The 23,545-nt window shown below is 41.2% G+C and overlaps 1 protein-coding gene across 1 annotated transcript in view; it reads right to left on the minus strand.

Annotated features, from left to right (window-relative positions):
- SPTBN5 (spectrin beta, non-erythrocytic 5) overlaps positions 1 to 23,545 on the minus strand; it is a 97,016-nt gene that overhangs the window by 32,672 nt on the left and 40,799 nt on the right. The window contains exons 32-38 of the mRNA XM_076344652.1: positions 22,622 to 22,825; positions 21,096 to 21,245; positions 8,440 to 8,544; positions 7,274 to 7,459; positions 3,597 to 3,752; positions 2,773 to 2,964; positions 2,092 to 2,187 (exon numbers count right to left, since the gene is read on the minus strand). Of these exons, the coding sequence (XP_076200767.1) occupies positions 2,092 to 2,187; positions 2,773 to 2,964; positions 3,597 to 3,752; positions 7,274 to 7,459; positions 8,440 to 8,544; positions 21,096 to 21,245; positions 22,622 to 22,825 (1,089 nt within the window). The remainder of the gene's footprint in view (positions 1 to 2,091; positions 2,188 to 2,772; positions 2,965 to 3,596; positions 3,753 to 7,273; positions 7,460 to 8,439; positions 8,545 to 21,095; positions 21,246 to 22,621; positions 22,826 to 23,545) is intronic.

The following is a 23,545-nucleotide window of genomic DNA, read 5'->3' on the forward strand; positions in this document are numbered from 1 at the left end:
TGGAATAATTGTTCTTTTGGAGCATGACGGATGGCCAACACTGAACACTGCTCCAAGATTCAAAAACATTCTGTATTTTTCTAAGACCAGTAAATCATAAGCTTAGTGGGGAGACATTAATCACTGGTGTAGTAGAAGCACAGCTGCAAGATGCCAGCACACTGTTAATAGAAGTATTGGCTCCATTTGTGTTTTATTTATGCTACATCCTTACCAATGTGCATGTTTCCATATGTGCTTTACTATTATACACAGCCGTAAAGTAAACAAGAGAAACCAGCAGACAGCCAGATATTCTTCAGAAACCCTGCAGTCTCCTCTTCTGGGAAATAATAGCAGCACAACGTGACAGAATATGAGTAGGAAATCTGGCAGCCATCAATGCAGGATGATTGCTCCCTACCCTGATCTCAGATTTGTCTAGTGGGGAAACCTAGACTGGATGGATGCACACACTGTGCCAGGACCAGCCTGCTTCTGTTTGTATCACCCTATGAAGTACTGTATAACTAAGCATCAGCTATGAGGGTATCACTGTCCCAGCCTTTTTCTGTAGGAGTCATGTTCAGAGTGGTACAGGAGCAGTGGCTACAAGCTAATAGTATCTAAGGCCAAGAGTTTCCTGTGGCACATAAAATCTACCTTATGCTGACTGGGACACTGGGTTGTTTCTGTCTCTTTCACCATCCTCCTTTTGGCTGGTACAACCTGTAGCAGAGCCCTTGCTCCATCCCTTAGCTCACAGTTCAGCTGGTGAGGATTGAAGGGCCAATGAAGGTCTCTTCACTTCACTAATTCCCTGGTGCTGAAGCTTGAGTATTTTGGCTCTCTACCGAAATCCAGTACTAATGCACTGTCACAGGAAATTCTGCTGGCCTTTGGAAAGGGGAGCTCAGGGTTTTCTCCCAGGTGTCAGGCATATCTATATTGTTACTTTGCATAGAAGAGGATTGTCTCCTTCTGCTATTAGGCAACAGAAATAGAAGATGGGAGCTGTCATAACAGGAATTGGCAACAAAATAACAGGCAAACAAAGGATAAAGAATATTAGGAGAGAACATTAGAGTAAGCCTCACTCACAAAGTCCTAATACACCTCTTTTCAGATCTTCTTCACAGCTTCCAGACTAGCAGATCAGCACAGTAATCTTTCCTGTGTGACACTCAGACCTGTTAGTCCACATCTGTAGCAGTTCACACAGACAGAACAAGAGGCTGCTGCAAATGCATCCCCTCGATGTATGGCCTCACAGCTCTCACGGTGGGAGCTGAAGCACATCACAAGGAGGCCTTTGTTGTGGCAGGGTCTGTTCCCCAGCATGCCCAAGGTTTGGTGCCCAGGTTAGCACATCTCACTGCGGGCAAGAGAGGCAGCTGGCATGGCTCAGCACCACAAAAGAGGGTCAGAGATCTCAGCACAAAAAGGTGAACTGTGGAGTTGTCTTGTCACATGGCTGCTATCCAAAGTGTAAACCATTGCTCTATTTTACTAAATGTCTGATTATTGACATTATGATTCATGACCTACCACATGTGCTGTGTAAACAAAGTCCCCCAAATATATGTGCTTCATTTGGATGAAGGGATATGAGAAACTTGACTGTTCCTCAGGAGGAGGGGAAAGGAGAAGTAAAGGAGGGAAATGAAGAAAGTGGTCAATTTTTTTTTACGGGCTTGTTCATGGAAGGTCTATATCAACTTTCAGATTCAAACAAACATGGCTTAAACAACCATTTTTAATCCACTTTTGGGTGGAACTCACTGTGACTTGTGGACTGCATGAACCAAATGGAAATTTGCTCCAATTCAGGCTCACATAGCCAGCTTTCCAGTCACGTAATGCAATCAAAAATTTTAGGTTGTGTCATGAGTGCCTGACAGCTCTGTTTAGACATCGTCAAAGCAGAAGGCACAATGAGGGAAAATTCTATCTATTTTAATGGCTTTTAAAGTGGTAATGCTTCCTACCCCCCTGATCTTTTGCCTCCTCAGGGTACTGGAACTGTATTTGCTACCTGGATATATTGCTGGGCTGAAAAGGTAACTGCTGTTTCCAGCCACACAAGGAACACGCATGGAAAACACCTCTTACCCCTGATGTTGCTCCACGGAACTCATTCAGCTTTTTCATGAGCTGCAGGCAGTGTTCATAGTCATTTCCCACATCACCTACATTAATCATGACTTCCTGGGGAAATAAGCAGCAGACAGGCAAACATTCAGGCTAGGAGTGCAAGAACACAGCACGTCCCAACGCTTATGCTGATGCAATCAGTTCTGTGATGTGTCTGTAAATCACTGACCTACAGCTTCTGAAGTAGTCTCTTCTGATCTTTAGATAATTATGAGACTTAGTCCCAACTCCCTTTCCAATCTATTACTGATTATAGAAGCAACATCTGAACAAAAACTTAGTGGATCAAGTGACCCTTTCTTCACTCTTACAAAGAGAAACTTTCAGATTTGATACACAATAAGAGTGAGTGCCAGTTGCCAAATGCTTCAAGTCTCTTCTATTCTAGTATGCTTTCATTTCTCTGTCTTGATAGAGACACAGGAGATGACCACCAATAATCACAGTCTCTTTATGTGCACATTTTACATGAGAACATGTGCTAATACTGTCCAACAGACTTTGGCATGGAAACACTCCAGAAAATCTTTAGAATTTGTTGAATCATTCCTTCCATATTTTTTCTAGAACATGTCATGTTCACTGCTAAATAGTAAGTCTCTACTGTGCTGCTTGGGTTAAATACCAGAATCCATTTACCTTCTCCCTGATCCAGGCTTCCACCTGGTCCACCTTCTGGAGAAATTCCAGAAAGTCACGGCTGTCCTCCAGCATCCTTCCACGGGCAGCAACAGCTCTCTTCAACTTCTCCCAACACTCCTGAAGCATGCGGACTCGGCGACGGATCTCTCCTGATTTAGGGTGGCCTTTTGATACCAGGGCTTCTCCTTTCTTCGCAGTCAGAAGAAGAAATTAGAAATGAAGGTTGCCACTAATTTTTAATGTGATTACCATGTTACATGACCTCTCTAGAAGGACTCTCTCACTTTCCTAACCTGGACTGCACGATAAATTACTAATATAAATTCTTACGACCCAAATGATACCGCTCAGCTGGAAAACTTTTACATCTGGAGGGAATCAAGAACACTAGGATTTGAATATTTCCCTGACAAGAATGACATTCATGGAGTGGGAGCACCAAGAGAGGTATTACAGATGATTGCGCCCTTCAGCTATGTTATTCACCCAGTTTCAACAAGAATGTTCACAAATTGGGCATGAAATCCTATTTACCTTTTGTAGGAATAATCACCCCAGGCAAGGAAGAAGTCAGTGATATCTTCCTATTTGGGCAATAAGGAAAGATGGACGTTCCCTGGTTAGAGCGATTAACAAATCTCTCTGTTGTAAGTTAACAGCATTACATTTCCATGGCATAGCAACTGGGTTATTGTCACACAAGTAGGATAATTGATATGGAAGTGATGAACAAGCTATCCTTCCTTTTCATTCCACCTATCAGTCCTTCTTTGAATAACCAGCAATAATCTGTAAAAACACTAGCAGAGTGAGAGAGTTACCTTATTAACAGCTGTGATGATTTCTTCATTTGCTAGAATCTCTGCCTCAAAGACCTGATGTTTCTGCAGCAGCTTCATTTTGTCCTGCAGATTGCTGGGGTCTTGTATGGAAGGATCCTCTAGTTTCTGCATGCGCTCACCAATCCAGTCTTCTGCCTGCAGCAGTGTGAGGCATCAGAGTTAGCATGGCATGCCGTCCTGGGGCTTCCTCCCAAGACATGTCATTGTTCTATGCAACTGCCTATGCCTGGGCTAGGCAGATTGAGCTGGAAGCTGACAGCTGAGGTGGCTCTCCAGTTTCTGAACTATTCTACTTGCTAGGAAATAAAAGCAGGTAGGAATGAAAATAATTTTTATCTGACCATAAGAATAATGAAAAATTCCTTGAATACCCCAAATTTTACCACAAGCCATAAACAGATTATACAATATTCTAGATTAGATATAGAGAATACTTGAGCAGATATGCAACCTTGACATGGTAGACATATTTAAAATAAGACAGCTGAGCCTTGGATTTAGGGCTCTGAGTTTCATCTCCTATCTCTGTCATTGACCTACCTGTAAGCTGCTTTAAGATTCTTAAGAATTCTGTGCCTCACCTATAAAACAGCACTAACATTTCCTGATCTCAGTGATGTTGCGAGACCTAAATGGAAAATGTCAAGCAAATAAAGCCTTACTGATGGGGCCAAGCACTAGTCAGATTATTTGAAAGCAAATACAACTCTATTTGCTTTTACACTTCATAAAATTCAAAATGGTCTAGTCAGGAACATCAGATTCAGACAAGCAGGTGAACCATGAGGACTAACAAAGCAAGGATCATGTGTTTCTCTTAGGAAATTCTTTTTTTAGGGGATTTAAATGTATGCAGAATAAAATGGACAATAGAATAGTAAGTTTTTCATAATTTTCTTTAAAGTCTGCTAAACTTTAGCCCTTAGTACTGAAGGAAATATTTTCTATCCATCAAAACACTGAGAACTGAACACTTGACATATGTTGTAACTGATCCTGTTGTCCTCAGACCACTGAGGTAACCTAATGTTTTGACAACACAAGAACAGCAAATTGAAGCCAGCTTTATCAGTTTCAAAGCATCTTGGCTGTCCTTGTGAAACTGTGCTACGTGTACACAAGACTTGACAACTGGAGGATTTTCTCAGTTAATTAATGACTTGAAGTGTTGTTTCAGCTGCTGAAATTCTATAAACAATAACAGAAATAGCTTTCACTAGCAGCACGCTCTCCAGAAACTGTTCCCCTCCAAAGCACAGTTAGACACTCAAACAGGAGCCTTATGTCAAGGTTGCCCAGGACAGCACACTGTCATCTGCTGTTTTCATTTCTGACACCCTCCTCATAAGCTAGGGCCTTCTCCCATTACCCAGCCACACATTAACACTTTAACATCACTTAACTGACTTCTCATTTGTATGGGAGAGGCTCATCCATACAGTTAGGATGAGAAACAAATGTATCTCCTGTTTATAGCCACTTAAAGGGCAATTTCTCTCCTACTTTTTAATAATAAGCAATGGCTTAATGACAGACTGAACAAAGCCATTTAAAAAAATCACATCTGCACTCTTAGTGGCTTGGTTTATTTAAGGCTTACTTAGGATGGCTCTAGAGAGTGAGAGATCCTTCTCCTGGCCCCATGTCCACATTCAGATGTGAAGCAAGGCTGATCTGTTGTCCCAAGATCTTCCTATGGAAAGACGGTTGTCTGGACAGGCATTTTGACTTTATTGAAGACAACAGTGAGACTAGTGTTATACTCAGTGTAGGCACATGGGACTAGTCTTATTTCTATGGGATCTTAAAAAATGTTTTCTGCTCACACAAAAAATTCTGTTTGATCAATAGAAATTACTTAAGATGACTGCAAGAGGGAGAGTTTTCAGGGGAGTGGGACCTGAGCTATGGGACTTGTTCTCCTAATAAGTAAGAATAAGCAATGACCTCATTGATTTCACAGCTAACTCAAAACTCATCTCTGCAATTTAACATCCCTTTGGGGACTATTCTATATATAAACACATACACACCCAGAACATCATTAAAATCAAATTAAACATTCCATTCTACCCAACAAAGAGGAAGAGAGATATTACTGTAAGTTTGGGTTTTTTTAATTCCTTGGTGGCATTCACATTCTACAGCAGTAGGCAATGAATTTAGATTGGCAAGGTAAATGAGCAGACAGTTTGAGAGCAAAAACTCCCCATAGAACTCTTGGCTGAATTTATGTGGAGAAAGTGGATGAGAAAAGGGAAATGTTCCTTACTATACAGGGCCAGATCCTCTGCTATAAGTGTGTGATTCAAGAATGAAGGGGGACCCCAGCCCAAGCACTGATTTGACAATTACAGAGAGATGGGAAGAAATGCAGAAGTATTCCTACCTAATGGGTTGATTGTATCTCTAGGGTACATTGACAGTTTCTCTACCAAAGAGGATGTTGGCAGTTCTGTGACCTTTCCATCAGAGGTACAATGCTCTTTTGAAAATGTTAGCACTGTGCAATGCACCGTCCACTCCATCCATTCCCCTCTGCTAGTCCACAAGGTGGACTGGCCATTACTGATGGACTGGTTCATGTGATAGGAAAAGTACAGCCAAATAATACGAGTTAATATTTGGCTGTGTAAAGAATTCCTGACAAAGTTTATTTTAAAAAAAACAGCGTGCAGCTCTGACTCTTTAGTGTAGCCAAAGAAGAGGGTATTTAAATGTTTGATTATTTTTTTGGGGGGGGGGAGGAGTTCCAAATATATTGTGCTGTAAATGGAATTTTAGCAGCTGTTTATTCCTTAGATTACTCTTTAAAAAAAAAAAAAATTTGGTTGTCAAGCAGCAGCTGTGTTACAGGCATTCATTCACCTTTGGTGACAATCATAATTTGACCTGTGTTAGGACATGTGTCTTTTTCATGGGCTGGGAGGTGACAAGCACCTGAAGTTTTTCTTTAAACCATGGAGGATATTCCATGGCACACAGCAGCAGAAGGGGTGCATACCAGACCAGCAAGAGTGTTTGCAAATGTCCCTCTGGGCCTGTGTGCTGTTGTTTATGTCAGCACACCGGATGCTAGCACATTTTTCAGTCACACACATTGTGCTGCCCTTTGAAAGACTGACCTAGTATGTCTTTCCAACAGTAGTACCAGGAGCAGAGCTATGCAGTTACAGGACTAAGGCCAGAACAGGAGACAGAGACGAACAGATTCTGCAGAGACCAGTCTACAGTTGCTGAAGAGCTATGCTAAGTTACAGCACTGTTTTGAAGGCCTTCAGTGAACACTCACTAGTAAAGTTTGGTGCCTTTATCATAATGCTTTCCACTTTGTATTCACCCTGATTTGAAATAACTTTTCTTTCCCACCAAAGGAAACATAAGGCAGTATCTAGCAGTTTTCCTTTTGTTAGTTTTATTTTAGCAGAGCTCTTGATGTGTAAAGCAGCTGTATGGGCACAATGCCACAACGATGGTATAGTAACAGCAATGGCATTGGAGCACCTACCCCTTTGTGTGAGGGTAGCAGAAGAGGAGTTGCCATACCAGAGTAGTTTATCAATCCACCTAATCCCTGGCAAGGGCAAGCACTTCATCCAACAAAGGTAGGCAGCTCCTCTGCCTTCCACCCCCATCCCAGTCTAAAACCCTCTTACCTCTTCCAAGTTCTGGTAGAAAAGTGCCAGAAGAAGGGCGGTCTGCAGCTTCTCTCTCCTACTCTGGGATAGATCCTTGATCTGCCACTTCCTCTCACGAATGGCATTCAGTTTGTGCTGGATCTTTAGCCCTTCCAGTCCACCAACCTTTTCTAGCCTGCTTGCCTGTTCTTGAAGAGACGTCATCTGAGGAGGCAACAAATCTGAAATTACTTTTATGCTTCCAAGTGGTGTGAAAGAAACAAAAACCAGGCTCCTTTCCATACCTAAAAGATTCTCTTTTTTTCTGGAATGAACCAAGAATAGCAAGGACAAGTTAACCAGCATTCCCTCCACGCTCACCCTGTACTATGTTACATCTATGACGTCCTTGTGATTGGTCTCTGTAGTGCACCCTGGCTACTTAAATGAATTAAAGCTGTAGCTCCAGGAGTCCCTGTGCCATGGATCATCCAGCGCAAGGAATCATGGAGCAAGCCTGACACCCATGAGTGCTCAGGTTTTATTGCTTTGTGGAAATCAGGTGTTGGAAGGTAGCTCTCAACATGAGCAATCAAGTCCGGCAGGGAGCTGGCACGGGTTCTGGGAGCTCATTCCTTCTGGGGAACCCAGGCACAGCCCCAGGTTTGAGTTTAGTCCTAGCCTGGGTGAATTACAGCAATGGACACCAGCCAGGCAGATTCCTTTACATGTGGGTGAGCAATTCAGCATCTATTCCAAAGGTGCAAAGAGGCTAGCCAATTTGGTACAGACATTGTATACCAAATGTATATTTAAATAATTAGACAAGTCATCCACTCTGACCTGCTGTATTTTACTTGCTTTAAAAACCACTGATTTTTTAATGAAAAATGATATCCATAACACACAATATGGCCTCCTTTAAATATTTCTTCTTGTAAGTCCCACTATTCAACTTACTAAGTGGTTTTCCTGTCTACTGCAAGACAATACAGGCAGGACTTGGGCATGGAGCGTTTAACACTTAGTTCTCCTCTGCTCTGCCTCTGATTTCACTAAGCTTCCCCATTTTCTCTTTGGTTCAAGCATATCAGGCAAATCACACCTGTCAGCAATTTAATGTGTTGCCATACTTAAAAAAAAAAAAAAAAAAAAAAAAATCATTCTAGCTCATGAGTTGATAGAATATTTGTTGATTTTCGTACCTTCTCATCCTGTGATGCCAGAAGCTTCTCAAAAGCCTCATGTTTCCTTATCAGTTGCTCTACTTCATCCACAGAGCTTCCGAGGTCACTGCTTTTCAAATAAATCTATAAAAAAGTTTAATATTTTTCTCAGTGGATTAATTATCACATAAATCTGATTCATAAATGTGAGAAGAGGTATTAACTCTGCAGTTGAGAGTACACTTGAGAGGCAAAAAAAGGAACAGAAGGCAACTGAAATTGGACATTAAATAGTAGAGCTCCGTGGTCTTGAGCAAGAAAGAGAAGCATTAACAGGTCCAGCTAAGGAAAACAACCTATCACTGCTTATCACAATCACTAAGTCACAAGGCTGGCAGTGAATTCCAGAGGTCTAAGCCACCCTTGCAATCCAAAGGAAGATCAACAGTGTCGTGTCTGACATCTGTCTGTATGATTCCTTCTTAGAAGACTTCCAATAACAGAGACTTTGCAGCCCCCCTGGGCAATTAATTCCAGTGCTTCGTTACCTTTACCATAAGCAAGTTTTTCCAAATATCTAGCCTGAAAATGCATTGCTAACACTTCACCTCATTACATACTGCCCTCTTCATCACAGAAAGGAGATAATTCCTTTTACATTTGCTTCAGCCTTGTACATGTTTGTAGGCTTTTTGCATACTGGGATTTCTATCTTCTCTAGGTTAAAACAACCCTGATCTGATCAGTCATTCCACAAAGGCTGTCTTCTTGACTCTGACTATTCTTATTGCTCTCCTCTGGGTTTTCACCATTTCCACTTACTTTGAAAAAGGGTTCCTATTACTTGATGCAATAAGTGGCAATAAGCAATAAGGCTGCCAGAGTGAAGGTAGTTAAGGCAGCGGAGAGCTTATATGTGCTTTCCAAGCTGTAATCTTCCACATGTATCTGTGTATGGTGCTTACCTTTTACACAATACCATGAACTCAAGTTCACCTTGCAATCTACTATAAGCTTCCAGAAACTTTTCAGAAGAACTGCTATCAGACCAGCTTGTCCCCATCCTGTATTTATGCAGCTGATTATTCCTGAAAAATGTCATCGCTTGCACCTGTACCAAGTGCATTACATCTGTTATTTTTTTCAGGCCATCTTTCCAACTTGCCTGCATTAATTTTATTTACTGTCTGTCAGTCTTTGATGCAGAAAGACCTTAGTCTAAAATAACAAATGCAGTTTTAAGGAAACTGACCTCTGCACTATTAGCTTTTAACACTGTGAGGACCTTTTCTAACTAATCTACATACATCTCTAAGGCACCGCAGTGTTTCTTCACTCTTTTCTGGTGCTAAGAAAGCTGGCTGCCCAATTACTTCTCCCATGCATTCTGTTACATTCAGTTTTGTCAAGTGCAAAAGAATAAACAATGTACTTATCTATTATCAAGAAAAAAAAAAGCTTTTCTGCAGGCCAGTAGGAATTTATTCTTTTCCAGTGGATTTAATTGCCCACAGTTTCTTCCCTTATTCAATGACAAAACAACAGCAGGACAAAAACCCTAATCAGAGGCTCTCATGGGACATGAGCAAAAATTACCTGTGGACAAGGTTCACAGTGGAGTGAGTATGACTGGACAGACTTTTGCAGTTCAGGCTGCTACCAGGGACTGCATTTATCGGTTGGGACATAGCACTGTGTAATCCATTGTGTGAACTCATGGAATCATGAGTATTTGGATAAGGATGAGAAATTCCAACCAGTAGCTCTACCTTGGTAAAGTGCAACTAGCAGAGATGGAAGAAGAATTTGAGATCAGTGATACAGTGTGAAAGAATTAAGAGGCAGGAAAGAAACAGAACAGAATCAGTGAAACAACACAACTGCTAATAGTTTCAGAAGAGGGCTGGTAAAGAACATAGTTAAATCTGTGCCTTAAAACCATAGACGTGCACAGGAAAAATAACATCTAGAGAGATCTCTTGCTTTGCAAAACATTACAGTTCTATAGCAGTCTGACAGGGTATTTTTTGTAGGAGAGAAAAGATATTCTTCGGCAGCTACTTTAGAAAACCAGCAATGATTGTCTGGACAGAAGTATTGGATGACTGTTTAACCCCACAGGGCACCTTCTGAAGGAGAGGTTTCCCAGGCATTTGTTATGTGCAGGGGAATCCACACCTACTTGTCAGGGTCTGAGTGCACCAACAGGCTCAGGCGACCCTGACCGTCCCCTGGACGGCCCCCCTGCTCCCACCTGGGGGTCCCTCTGAGGCTCAGCCCTGGCCCCAGCCCTGCCTGAGCCACATTGAGGGGAGGCCTGAGCCCTGCCCTGGTCCTCCTGGACAGACCCCAGATTTCAGTCATTACCTTGCTTTGTCGCCTTGATCTCCAGCTGGTCGATGGACCTTGTTACTGCTGCCGCCACTCAGCCCTCCTTGGCAGCTGTGGCTAAGAGGACTGACAGCCAGACTTGGCCTGACTTTCTGGTTCATTTTTTGGGAGTTAATGAGAGGAATATTTTGCATGTACAGAAAAACGCACAGAAGAATATCATGCCCAGGCCAGATGTTCAAACTGCTCTATACTAATCCATGCCGAGTATCGCAAGAGAGGTGAATAAATCCCAACACAGTAATCACTGTGAAGAAGAGAGGAAGACCACTGTACAACAGGCCTAATTTTTTAATAAGTCTGGCCCATAAATCACCAGGATGCCTAAAGCAATACATTAACACCTCTGGTATGCCTCTGTATGTTAAATGAAACATAACCCCCACCAGAAGGCAGATATTCTGTCATTCAAACTTTAATCCTTTGATCTATCCTACTCATCAAGTGCATGAAATTATGTCAGATTTTTTTTTTTTTAGAGTGTTTTTTGATTTGGTTTGCTCTTGCGGAGGAAGATCTCCACATGTGTGGGCTCCAGGTCTGTCTACTGTAATGCTTTGTTAAACCACTTATGATTACCATCCATATTTACACTGCTGTTAATAGCACTGAAATAAAAAGTTATTGGCTGAATCTAACTAACTCCTGTTCAGGGTACACAAACATACAGCCACATGCTGTATCTCTATTTCGGTGTTTTAAATGCTGCTTTAAAAGCATTGTAGCTTCTCTGTCATATTTTGTGGATTATCTACCATTTTTGGTCAAAAAAGATTTACATGAGGAAACAGAAAATTCCCATAATTTTCCACATATCACTCCAGGACCTTTATTTAGTAACTGTTAGCAGTGAAACTGCAAACTCTGTGATACTTGAAGAAATGGCCAGCCATTAGTTTTCCTGCTCATGTATCTGTGGTGGAAGAAAAAGGCAAGGGACATCTACTGGTAAAGATCGTTACTTTCTTCGGAAAAAGAGAACAGAGACATTGTAGAGCAAGGGTGTAGGATGGTGAGTCATAAGCAGCTGCCACTGGAGTGCTCAGTGCCTTGCTCCCACTGAAAATCACTACACACAAGTAACACGGAGCATTCAAAGGCCCGTCCCTTCAGCTCTTACAGCAGTGGGAAAAAGTCCTCCTGACTTTTGAAAGCTTTGGACCAGGTCCTCCAAATAGAAGCCCGTGCAAATGCTCTTGGGAACCCAGGTGTTAATACTGAGAAAGAAAACTGGTGCACAAAAAGAAAATTGGTGCAAAAGAAAACTGTCTGCGTACATTATAGGAGAGGCGATGGCAATATGCTTAGAAGAAAGCAGCCCCAGTAGCACTAACAGTGCTACTTGGAGAGCTGGTGAGGTAAAAACTTTCCATTCATCTTTTAAACAGAAATCTTATGACAGCAATTGTTAGAATTGGAACTGCAAGATTTTTTTCATTTAAGCATTTGTTATACCAATCTGAAAGCAGAATGGAAACTGACTCCCACGCCACAATGCTGGCCTGTGGCCAATTACATCACTTTTTGGCATATTTTTAGACAGGTCCCCAAACTCCTGCTTTGAATGAGACGTGTTGATTTCAAAAACAAAACACTGCATAGCTCTCCTCAGGTAACCTACCAGGGTTCCCCACAGCACACAGCAGGTATAAAATTTCTTTCAAGTTTGTTTCTGTTATGAATCATGGCCCATCATCAAGAATTTAATGCTCAGCCACAAAAAGCACCAAAGACTTGACCACTCGCTATATAATGGACTCATTTTTAAGTGAAGACTTGCAAAGACGCTTAAAACCACAAAATGGACTTGGCCCTTTTTGAGATTTGAAATGGAGCGTGTAACAAATAGCCAAGTTATTAACAATGCAAAGCACAGAAACAGAGGTTTTAACCCTACCTAACTGGTGTTTTTCACTATTTCCGAACTCATTGCATAGATTTAGCCACACTGTCGTAAGACCTCTTACATACAAGTTAATGCAGCACTAAATGAAAAATACAATTAAAAAAAAAAAACGTTCATTTTAAATAAAATAGTACTATATACACACTTATGTGACAGCACAGGCCAGCTCTAGCTTTTGGAGAAATACTGAATGAAACATTTTAGTCATTAGTATAACTATGCTCTCTGGATGCCACAACTTCACATTTATACACACTGGAAACTGACACAGCCCCAAAAGAAATTTGTCTTCCAAGAAGTGTCATTTTTATTTCTCTAGAAGAAAAATTATTTTAAGTATTTGTGCAAATCCACTCCCTTCTCCTGCTTCTTTTCTTCACAGTATAACAAGCTCCACAGATTTTGCCCCCCGCTGCCTGCCCTGGGCTTGCTGCTGAGATTGCTGGAACTCCACTGAAAATCTTTCAGCTCTAAGCATGTAATAAAAGCCGGAATTACTCCCAGTTTTAAATGCCTTCACTTAAAGCATGTAATCAAGTCCAAACTCTCTGCCCAGATAGATAACAACAATGTTTGATTTTACTTACTTCTGATAAAAGTAAATACAAAAAGGAAATAAAAAAAAAAATGAAGTTTGTTTCAGCAAAGTAAATAAATGTGCTTAATACCATGATTATATATGGTTCACAAATATGTTGTACTATGCTTCATTTCAGTAAAAGTTATAACAAAGTATCATGCTATAACCATAAATGGAATAAACCACACTGAAGTTGTTTAGAAAAAAAATACATACACCTTTTCCATCATACTGATATCACTATATTATTGGCCTCTGACCTCACAATCTAGATGCGAAATTCTAATGTTAAATGTATTTAAAATTTCCTTCCCCCCTCCCACTGCATGCTGTCTCATTGGCATAAGAATATAATTATCTGATATTGGAAATGTATATGGGGAAAACACAGAGAGAAGTTAGTGTTTGTTTTCCCATAACTGCTACAATCCCTTCCTCCCACCTATCCCCTTCTTCCTCAAAATTCGACCCCTGTCCTGTAAGTAGTAGGTGTTAGACCAGAATCCTATGCCCATACAATATCATCATTAAAATATTTACTTGAAACATTTGTCTGAAGGCAGACTAAATTCCTCTTAAACTCCCCACAGTTTCACTGCTAGAAACTTTGCTGGGATATAAAAATTTGAGATGCTGTGGAGACTAAATTCCCTTCATTTCCCTCAGGAAAGGGTGGTACCTCTCTTTTTCTAAGGGGGGAAAAAAGTGATTTCTTCCTACACGCTTAAATATTTTGGGTTTGGAAACAAGTATTACTTTTAAAAGTTGCAAAACCAGGAATTAGCCATTTAGAAACATAGCATAATCTGACAAGTAAGAAAATGAAAACAGTGAAACAGAAAAATCTAAGAAAAACTACACTGAGGATTTGTCCCAGGTCCCAGACCGACTAGGAGAGAAGAAAACCAGTTCTTGGCCCTGAAGTCTTGAACCTTCAAAGTGCTGAGCAATATGGCCCAATTATGCAAAATCTGTAAGCACATGCATAGCATTGAGCATGTCATGTTGACAATAGTACTCTAATGGTTAAAATGAAACACTTGTTAAGTGCTTGATCAGATCAGTGCCCAGCTGCATTTAGGTTGGATCAAGCTGTAGCTGCAGCCTCGGTGACAGCAGAACACAAGTAGCTTTCTGATTGTCCCATAAGTCATCTCTAGGGAGTGGGAACATGGCAGGAAGCATACAAAAAGAAATCCACATGGCTTGATTAACACAACTTAAAACTTCTGTTCGCAAATGTTCCTAGAATGGAATGGAAATCTTCACCACTCTTCTCCCAGATCCAAAGGATGCAATGTTGACAGCGATAGATGGACACCATGCACCCTCCGTGTCTCTGTGAGTTGAAGACGTGGAATGAGCTGGTATGTTTGTCAAAAGGTTGTTGGGGCATACACTTTTCAGAGTGCATGTTTCCTGGGAAGGTCTCAAACCAGTTCTTGCCCAATGGCTAGAAAGCAATCCTGAGCAGCAAACTGGATTCACTGATAGAGAGAGGCCAGCTCCAATCTCCACAGGGTGAAAGGGTGGACCAGCTATATTTGAATGATGTGTTTTGATAAAGATTGTTGGACTTGGGCTTCTTCTAAATTCTCTTACCACCTGGACAGGCATAGCAGTCCAAGGGGTGGCAAGTATCAGGGTGATTTTGGAAACCTTGTGGTGAGCAGGTGTTAGACCATCACACGGAGTCTTCCTAAACTCCGGCCTAGATGAAGGGTGGTTCTGAAAGACAAATAGCTCTGGATTTAAATCCTTGCTTGTGACCTCATTCCCACTAGCTGAATTTTCTCTTCGGGTCAGCACAGCTGGGGACAGCCATATATCTCTGGAGACAGTCTGCTGGGGAAGGCCAGGATACTTAGAGGAAGTCACATGAAATCTTGTGATTTGAAGGGCTGGAGATCCACCTGAAGGGAAGCCTTGTTTTGGTTTCTGGGATCCTGTTGGAAGACCAGCCGGAGTTTCAGGCACCTTCTCTAGTTGTGGCATGAGGAGACTTGAATGAGCATGACTGCTTCCATGGGAATCTGCTCGAAAAGGCTTTATCGTCAAGCTGCAAGTTGAAATGTGAAGCTTCATTGAAGCATGGAGGTCTGGCATTTGGACATTGCATTGGCTACAGCCTTGTTGGGATGGGAGAGAATCACAGGGTTCCAGGGATGCACGCAGATTTTTGCTGTGGAGTGTAGAAACAGCTGGAATAGCAGACAGATCAACATCTAGGCGTGATGTCCAGCTTGGTGGAGCTTTGCAGGAAAGGACATCAGAGGGCAAAGATACAGCAAGCTTCAAGGGATTGTTTTTTTCAGGAGAAATATGATGAACACTTTTTTGTCTTTCTGAATATTGCTTGTAAGATGCAGATGTTGACTGAGTGCCGGAAGGCCCATATCCATGGCCCTGAGGGTCCCTGGGAGGACTGGAACACCTGGATGTCTCATCAGAAGGATTGACGCAGTGACTAGCGCTCCCAAAACCTTTCCTTCGGTCTGTGTGTGCCAGGACGACATCTAGCCTTGAACAGTAAGCTCCAGAAGACACACTGCTTGGTGGTGAGCTGGCATTTCCTGGAGCGAGCTCTGCAACTGATTGACCAGTGGGAGGATGCCATGCTGATGCTGGCATCTTTTGAAAAGGCCTGTCCCGCACAGCAGATTCAAAAGGAGGAGGTGGGGTCATTCTGCTGGAAGACAGCATCACTTCCACAGTGGAGACATAGGTTGCAGATGAAAGTTTGCAGCGATGGTCCCTGCATGACATTCTGAAGCTTAGTCCTAAACGATGCAAAAATCAAAGCCACAGAAGCTTGCGTTTCCCCCTGTTTTTAAAACCAACTCCTAATCCTTTTTCCTTTGGCACTGGAAATTTCCATTCTTCCTCTGAAGCGAAGGAATGAGAGATGAATAAACATTCTCCAGGAAAAAAATTATAAACTAAAAAAATCCACATTCAAAATAAAAACGCACAGCTCTTCTAATACTGCGACCACCGCCTGTCACGTCTGCAAAGTGATATGAGAGTTGGATGGGCAGAAAGATAAATTACAGAGCATGAGGCCCTGCTCCCTGAGTGTTCTGACAGTGAGACTGCAGACAGAGTAGGAAGGAGCCAAAAACGCCTGCCAGAGACAGCCTGTGAACTCGCTGTTATTTCATCTGTGAAAAAAAGGAAAGCAGCTAACCTAAGCAATGCATCTGCTGCCGTGAAAAGGTTAGAATGGAGCAGAGTGTACTGGACACTGCTTCTGCTCAAAGCAAAAATGCTTTTTTTTCTTCCTTCAGCTGTTGCTTGTCTGCAATCAGAATGGCAAGATCTCAGTTCGCAGGTCTTAGGAGAGTTTCCTACAACAGTTCCATGCGATAGCACAACTGAATTCATAATAAAAAAAAAAGAAATTAAAAAGATAGATGTGTGCCTCATTTTCTCCACATGTGCTCTATTTTCTTTAGCATAGAACAATCCTAGGCTAAATTCTGCAGAAATCCTTCGAAGGTTTAAGTAACTTGGATGTAATATAAGATGCTGGCATAAAGTCAAACCTGTCACACTGGCACAGACAGCGAATGAGAGAGCAGTTCTCAGTAGTAGTTCTTAGTTTAAAACACTTCTCTGTTGCCTTCTTCCTTCCCCTGTTCCTTGCTGCTGGGGGAGAGATGTGGTCTAAGGCATATGAAGTACTGGGAAAACAGGATCCAAAACTTATGGGACGACAGAAGCTGCTTTCTTACACACATATTTTGCAGACGTGCAAAGTGAAATGCATGTGACTGAGCTTTGCCTCAAACACAAAAGGCAGAAGAAACACAAGGGGTGGAGAGATTGTTTATATTTGTTTGCCTGATAGGAATCTTTTTTGAATGTGTGTTTGCTTTTGTCCTTTCTGAAAGCAGCAAATGACAATATTCCCATTGGGAAAGTGGTTTGGGAGTCTTCAATTGGTGCCTTGGCTGAATACTTTTTGAAAACATGTTTGAAAGGACTGCTTTCCTACCGTCCTGTCTGTCTCCCTAGGGAGCAGAGTCTGCGTCACTGTGCAGCCACATTTTCACTCCATATAGTAGTAATAGAGCTCCATCCAAAAGGGACAGATTCCTCTTCCAATTGTTCTTCAAATGCAGAGAAGTAAAATACAAATAGTGACTAAGGAACCTCAGTTCACTGTCAAATTGTATATACTGATCCACAAGGCAGATGGTGGCAGCTGCGAAGGACAGCTTTGCGGTTCTTGCTATTTCTCCCTCATTTAGATGGGAGTCCTGCAGCACAGGAATAACCCTTTTGAAGAATGGTCACACTTAGAGATGAGAGAACAAAAGCAATGGAGGATATTCTGGGAATACAGGAATTCCAGCTGTAGAGGAATCAATACAATGTTGCCTTTTCTATTCAGGGCCAGGCTGATGTACCGCATATTAAGGAAGGACTAGAATCCAGTAGAAGGTAAATTCCTTCCTGTTCTTCCATGAACAGCAGCAAATGAGCCTCTTCTTGCAATGATTTGCTTTCTTTATTGATTTCAACCCATAAATTCTTCAAAGATACAGCTTATTTTGTATTTAAATACATGTATTCTCTGTCTTCTCAGCAGCAAAATAGCCTAAACCTGCATCACTCTATTTATACTCACTGTCGACTGACACTGATCTGGACACTGAGATGATTGCCAACATTGCCAGGTCTCAAATCAGTAAAATTGACCTAAAGACAGCAAAATGTGGTTTAAAATGAGCAGGTAGCGGTAGAATTCATGAAGTACAGATGAGATGTGCTGTCACCAATACTCTTTATCTCTGAGGCAGGCTGATGTTCCTGGGCAGCTGCCTTTTCTTCATGGTAGTTTTGCTCAGTGTCAGCTGTGGGTTAAAACCAGGATGACAAGAGTGGACAATGTAGGAGTGAGTCATCATGGGGAGGAAAGCTAGTGATTCCTGAAAGGAAAGCTGTTCACAGTATCGGCCTGATTGGTGCATCCAGAGTAGTGAGATTTGAAACTCATCCTGAATGCTCACAGCTCATTGAGGATCTGTTTGTTTGCATCCTTGTATGTGGACAAATTCAGTCCCTCTTCTTCCCACCTAACAGCATTTACACATTTCCTGGATTAAATTTGAGCACTAATCCATAACAGTCTTTTCCAGGCATTGTGGTAGCTCAGTGATGGTAGGGACTGTGTCAGTGAAGGAGGAGACATATGGCTGACTGTGATACACAGATAACCAATTCAGAAATCCATGGTGTTCTGTAATTTCCCTGGTAGATTGCAGGTAGATACTTGGTCATTGACTACAATATCAGAGACAATTGTCTATATGGTCATACCATGGTGACCTACTTTTCCATTTTATAACAGTAACTCTGTGAGCATGCAACTGCAATTCTTTACATGCACAGACCTCTCACAAAAGCAAGTTCTTCAATCAGTTGTAACCTTCTGAGGATTAAATATAAGCAAAAATGAGAAAAAAATATTTATGAATCTTCTTTCACAGCTAGAGTGTTCTTTTCAAATTGAGTGCTCTTTTAAAAAAAGAAAAAAAATCAGATGCAGAGGGTGGTGGAAGTAACATAAAAGCATATGATGACTGTGGCTCCCTCATTCTCTATACCTACATGGACGAGACCAGCTTGTCATTACACCCCTCTGTTTATTTTCTTGTCATTCTCCCTGACCATAAAATACCATCTGTGTGAAGGGGTGCTGGGAGGGACAGACAAGTGTCTGTCAAGAACACTTTACTGTTCCACCTTCTGAACACTTACAGTAAGAACAACTGAGTACCAGGCTCCTTAGAAGTTCATAGAGAAAATACTACAAGACAAAGATTCTGGTAACAGAACTGCCCTTCATGGTCCTCAAGGTCACAGCCTTCATTCTCAGGCTTTGCCTTGGCTGAAGAAACTTGTGGTAGAGACAGGCACTGTGGTTGATCCTACCAAGAGAATTTACCCAGTCTATCATGAACACCCATCCCTTTTGTGGCAGTCTACCTCACAGCATATGGCAATGGTAAATTCATCTGAATAAAGCAGTAATGTGAAGTACAGTTTACCTGTACAGAATGTGCTGGGGGCATACTGAAATTGCCAGGTGCAATCCCTTTCATGTAAGAGTAATACAGTCTTTTGCAGCCAGGACTCATGACAGAGGGGCAAGAAGAAACACTAACCCACAGTAACTTTGTATGTATTTACCTCTGAGGTATATAGAGCAAAGCAGATGCCATAGTCACAGTGCCTCTGCATGTTGGCTGATCTCCATTTCATGAAAAGAGAAAGAATACAGTGGCCAAAATTCTGTAGAGTTTAAATTTTCCCTGACGATGCTCCCCACGCAGGAGCTTAGCAATGATGTATCACTGCTGGGTAGGGACTTGAGATAGATATAATGCAAATTGTGCCGTTTGCTAATTAAGCAACAAATAAAAATTTTTAATGGGCAGAACTATGTAATATTTTACTCCAGAAACCTGAACCTAGGTGAAACTCACTTGGTTTCATGTTTTGGCACAAACTCAGTATGCAGGCCATACTTGCCAAGGGTGACAATTGTAAGGAATTATGAAGATATGCATTTCCTTCAAGGAATGAGTAGCAGAAGGCTTCAAGCCCATGTGTCCCAAAGGGTTAAGTATCACTGCATGGCACAGTTCAGGATCAGTTTTCCAAAAGATTTCATGCCGGTGGCAAAGCACTGGTGGATGACAGATCTTGGCACAAACCGAGAGCCATTATATTATGCTGCTAGTGGTCTTGGAGAATTAAGAATTATTTTTCCTTAATAAGAAATGATCCATAGGTACAACCTCCTTCAGCTTTGCTTCAACCCTTCTGTTTGGCAACGTTCAACCCATTGATGTGGTTTGCATGCCAAGTCTCAGCACAGTTACAACAATCTATCAATCCATGAATTTGCACAGAGTGACTGGAAAAGACTTCTGAATTCTGCACTAAGTTTTGTAACAGCACATGTCAGGCCTCAAGCTGGAACCTTTGTAAATAGTTCCATGAATCCAGGAAGAACAAGAAAGACAAAATATAATTTAATATTGGTGAAAAAAATCTATTTCAAGAGCTGCAAAATGATGATAATAAGAACATCCTTCCGTCTCTTTGCATTAACTACATCAGCCCTCTCTTTTCATGAGGCCTTTTTTCACTAGCTCATCTTTCTCTACTGCATTAAACAGAAACTAATATTCCTTACAATCAAATTCTTTCACAGTTGCTCTCCACACTGCTATACAGTCCCTTGCAGAACTGAGAAGTCAATTCCTTTTCCTGGATTAACTCACACTGCCAACATTCATTTTCCACTAGTTGCATTTCCCCAGCACTAACCCTCAGCCTAGGGTGAGGTTTCCAGCAACACTTGCAAAGTAATCTCCCGGTCCTACCTTCAAACCCTCTTTACAATTTCCTTTGTCTCTGAAGCCTACAAAACAATTTGCCAGTGGTTAAGCAGTTGGTATGCTGCGATCTGTTTGTAAAGCTGACTAATACTGGACCGTTGTCTCCCTCTTCTGTTGTGATTCTCATCTGTTAGCTCTTATGTTTCTTTGCAATGAATTATCTTTCAGGCAAGGATCATCTTTTTGTTTCTGGTTCCGCACCTAAGGCCCATAAGAAAGGGGGGGTCTTGTGCACTGCTACAGTCTCCAAGTGATACCACAATGCAAATAATAACAATAAAAAGAGTGTACTGTCTATACACAGACCAAGGATTTTAAGTTGTAGGTGAACAGTAGTGCCCCTTTTAGTTTGGAAGAGTTCAAATGCTTGAAGAGTTTAACTGCTTATTTCTAATTCACGTACCTCCTGTGAATTCAGGAGCTTGTCCAAGTGATCCCAATCCTTGTAGAACATTTGTTCTTGATGTATTTTCTCCAGCCACTCCTTCTTCTGTTTCCATTCATTGTATACATTTTCCTTCTCTTCCAACAGAGCCTGTAGCTTCTGCTGAATCTGAACACAATTTCCAATGAAAAACTCATCATAGAATCATAGAATACCAGGTTGGAAGCGACCTCAAGGATCATCTGGTCCAACCTTTTTTGGCAAAAGCATGGTCTAGACAAGATGGCCCAGCACCCTGTCCAGCTGAATCTTAAAAGTGTCCAACTCATGTTGGTCTTTACACCCCATGGACCAGGGTAAGGTGGAAGGAGAAAAGATTAAGTGGAGTGGTGGATAAGCCCCTTAAATTGCAACAAAATTATCAAACAGAAAAAGGTAAAACCATTTCTAGCACTTATATTTGGGCAGAGAGATAATCAGAGGTGCCTCATTTCAGGAACGGAGGAGCGCTTCTTACAGCATATATAGCAGTCCAAGCCAAGAGCAAAGGTAGATAACTGTTTCTCAGGTGTTTCACCTTCTAGAATCAAATCCTAATTCTCCCTTATCTTTAGTCATAACGGTGCAATTATAGCACTTCAAATTGGGATAGCACAGATACTTAAATAAGTTGTCAACATAGCATATTCTCCTAATCAGTGAATGCATGCCTCAATGTTAGACTTCATGTAATTTCAGCTTCCAAACTCTGTATATCCACAGGCCTTCTATAAATGATTTTTTTCTACATTTTTCTACAGACAAAGGACTTTACATTCAGGAAGATTTCTAGTTACTATAGTAATACATTGCAATATTCAATAAATTTTCAGGAAATAGCTTGGTCAGATGAGAGAGTAATTTGCATGAACTCTGCAGTTTTCTGAAGATATTAAAGAGACACGGTAATGAATTGTCAGGGGAGAAGTAAACTAGTAGGTACTGGAAAAGAAATAATGCTGTGAGAATCTTAGAAGCTCTTTGTCTTGAGTAAACTGACATTTTGATTTCCACCTTTCATTTCCGGGGAGTTAAATATACCAGCATAATTCATTACTATAGAAAATGTTTAAATTAATCTTTAAACTCTCTCATATGTTGGAGTGATTTCATTCTTTGGTTGACAGTTTTTTGTCCAGCCTGGTCTGGTATGGATATAGTACTGTAATGTGAAGCATAGTATTTGTCTGAAAACCCAGTTTGAGAAGTGGGTAGAATTATCTCCATTGCTCAGAACATAGTGAACTTCTCGAATAAGCCCAGCTTTGCTGCAGTGGGCGCTCGGGAGATGCTAGCACTCATCTACTGCTGAGGTAGGAAATGGAACAGATGTTTTTGTGCCCAAGCTAGGTAACACACTGAAGCAAATGTAGGTCATGCATATGGATATGTGTGAGTGTACACACACATTTGTATGCTTACAGCGCAATATGATATAGAATGATAGTTACACTGGTGTTGAGTAGCTGAATGTGTGTGACCGAACTCAAATGAGTTTCAATTACCTCTTTTGATCCTATTTCCTCATCTTGCAAGAGTGACTGTCCTAGCTGTACAACATGATTATACTTCTCTTCTCGTGCTTCAATCTCTGCCAGTAGCTGTTGATGCTGGGTAAGTCTCAGGCTGCTAGTAGATATGTCCCGAATAGTCTCCTTGGCTCTCATTTCCCTTATTATTTCTGCTGTCCATGAGAAATAGTCCCACACCTGGAACCCAAGAAAATGTGAAAGCTGAAGTTAGAGCTCAAGCTTGGGTTATCAGACAGGAAAATCATAGGCTGACTGTTCAACTCTAAGCGAATAGCAGGTAATAAAATCACAGATGAGAAAGAAAATATTTAATTAGGGCTTAGAGTACTTCTATGAATTTTAATAAGGGTGGATAACATGACTGCAGGAATTTCTACATACTGTGTTAAATCATACATGTTTTGTAATATCACAATCATAATCAAACTGTGTCATATGACATCAATGACAACATGATAACATTTATTGCCCTTTAGTCCATCATTCCTTAAGTGTTTTCTGGTGTTTTATCCTTCACAGAGGATAAAACAATATCACCCTATTTTTCTGTGACTTAGCTTTGGCTAATACAAGTTTATTTGAAACTTAAGTTGTACACATATTCTAAAACGAGAATGAGAATTTTCAGGTGAAAAACAGATGAGCTCACTCTAATGGAGTCGGAAAAAAGGCAAATCACAGGTCAGAAAAAAATGCTTAAGCATATCAGGTATGCAGATTCAGCTCCTGGTTTGTGGAACTATATGACTGAGATTGGCACAGAAACACAATTCTGGAAGGAACAAGGATGTAATGCTAGTTTACTTTCAAAATCTGATGAACCGATAAACATACTTACAATATCTTAAAATGTCTGAAGCATTTAGCTGAGGCAATTAGGAGCAAGAAAATTCTTAA

Source organism: Aptenodytes patagonicus, chromosome 7 (assembly GCF_965638725.1).
Source record: "Aptenodytes patagonicus chromosome 7, bAptPat1.pri.cur, whole genome shotgun sequence".
NCBI classification, from domain to species: Eukaryota; Metazoa; Chordata; class Aves; order Sphenisciformes; family Spheniscidae; genus Aptenodytes; species Aptenodytes patagonicus.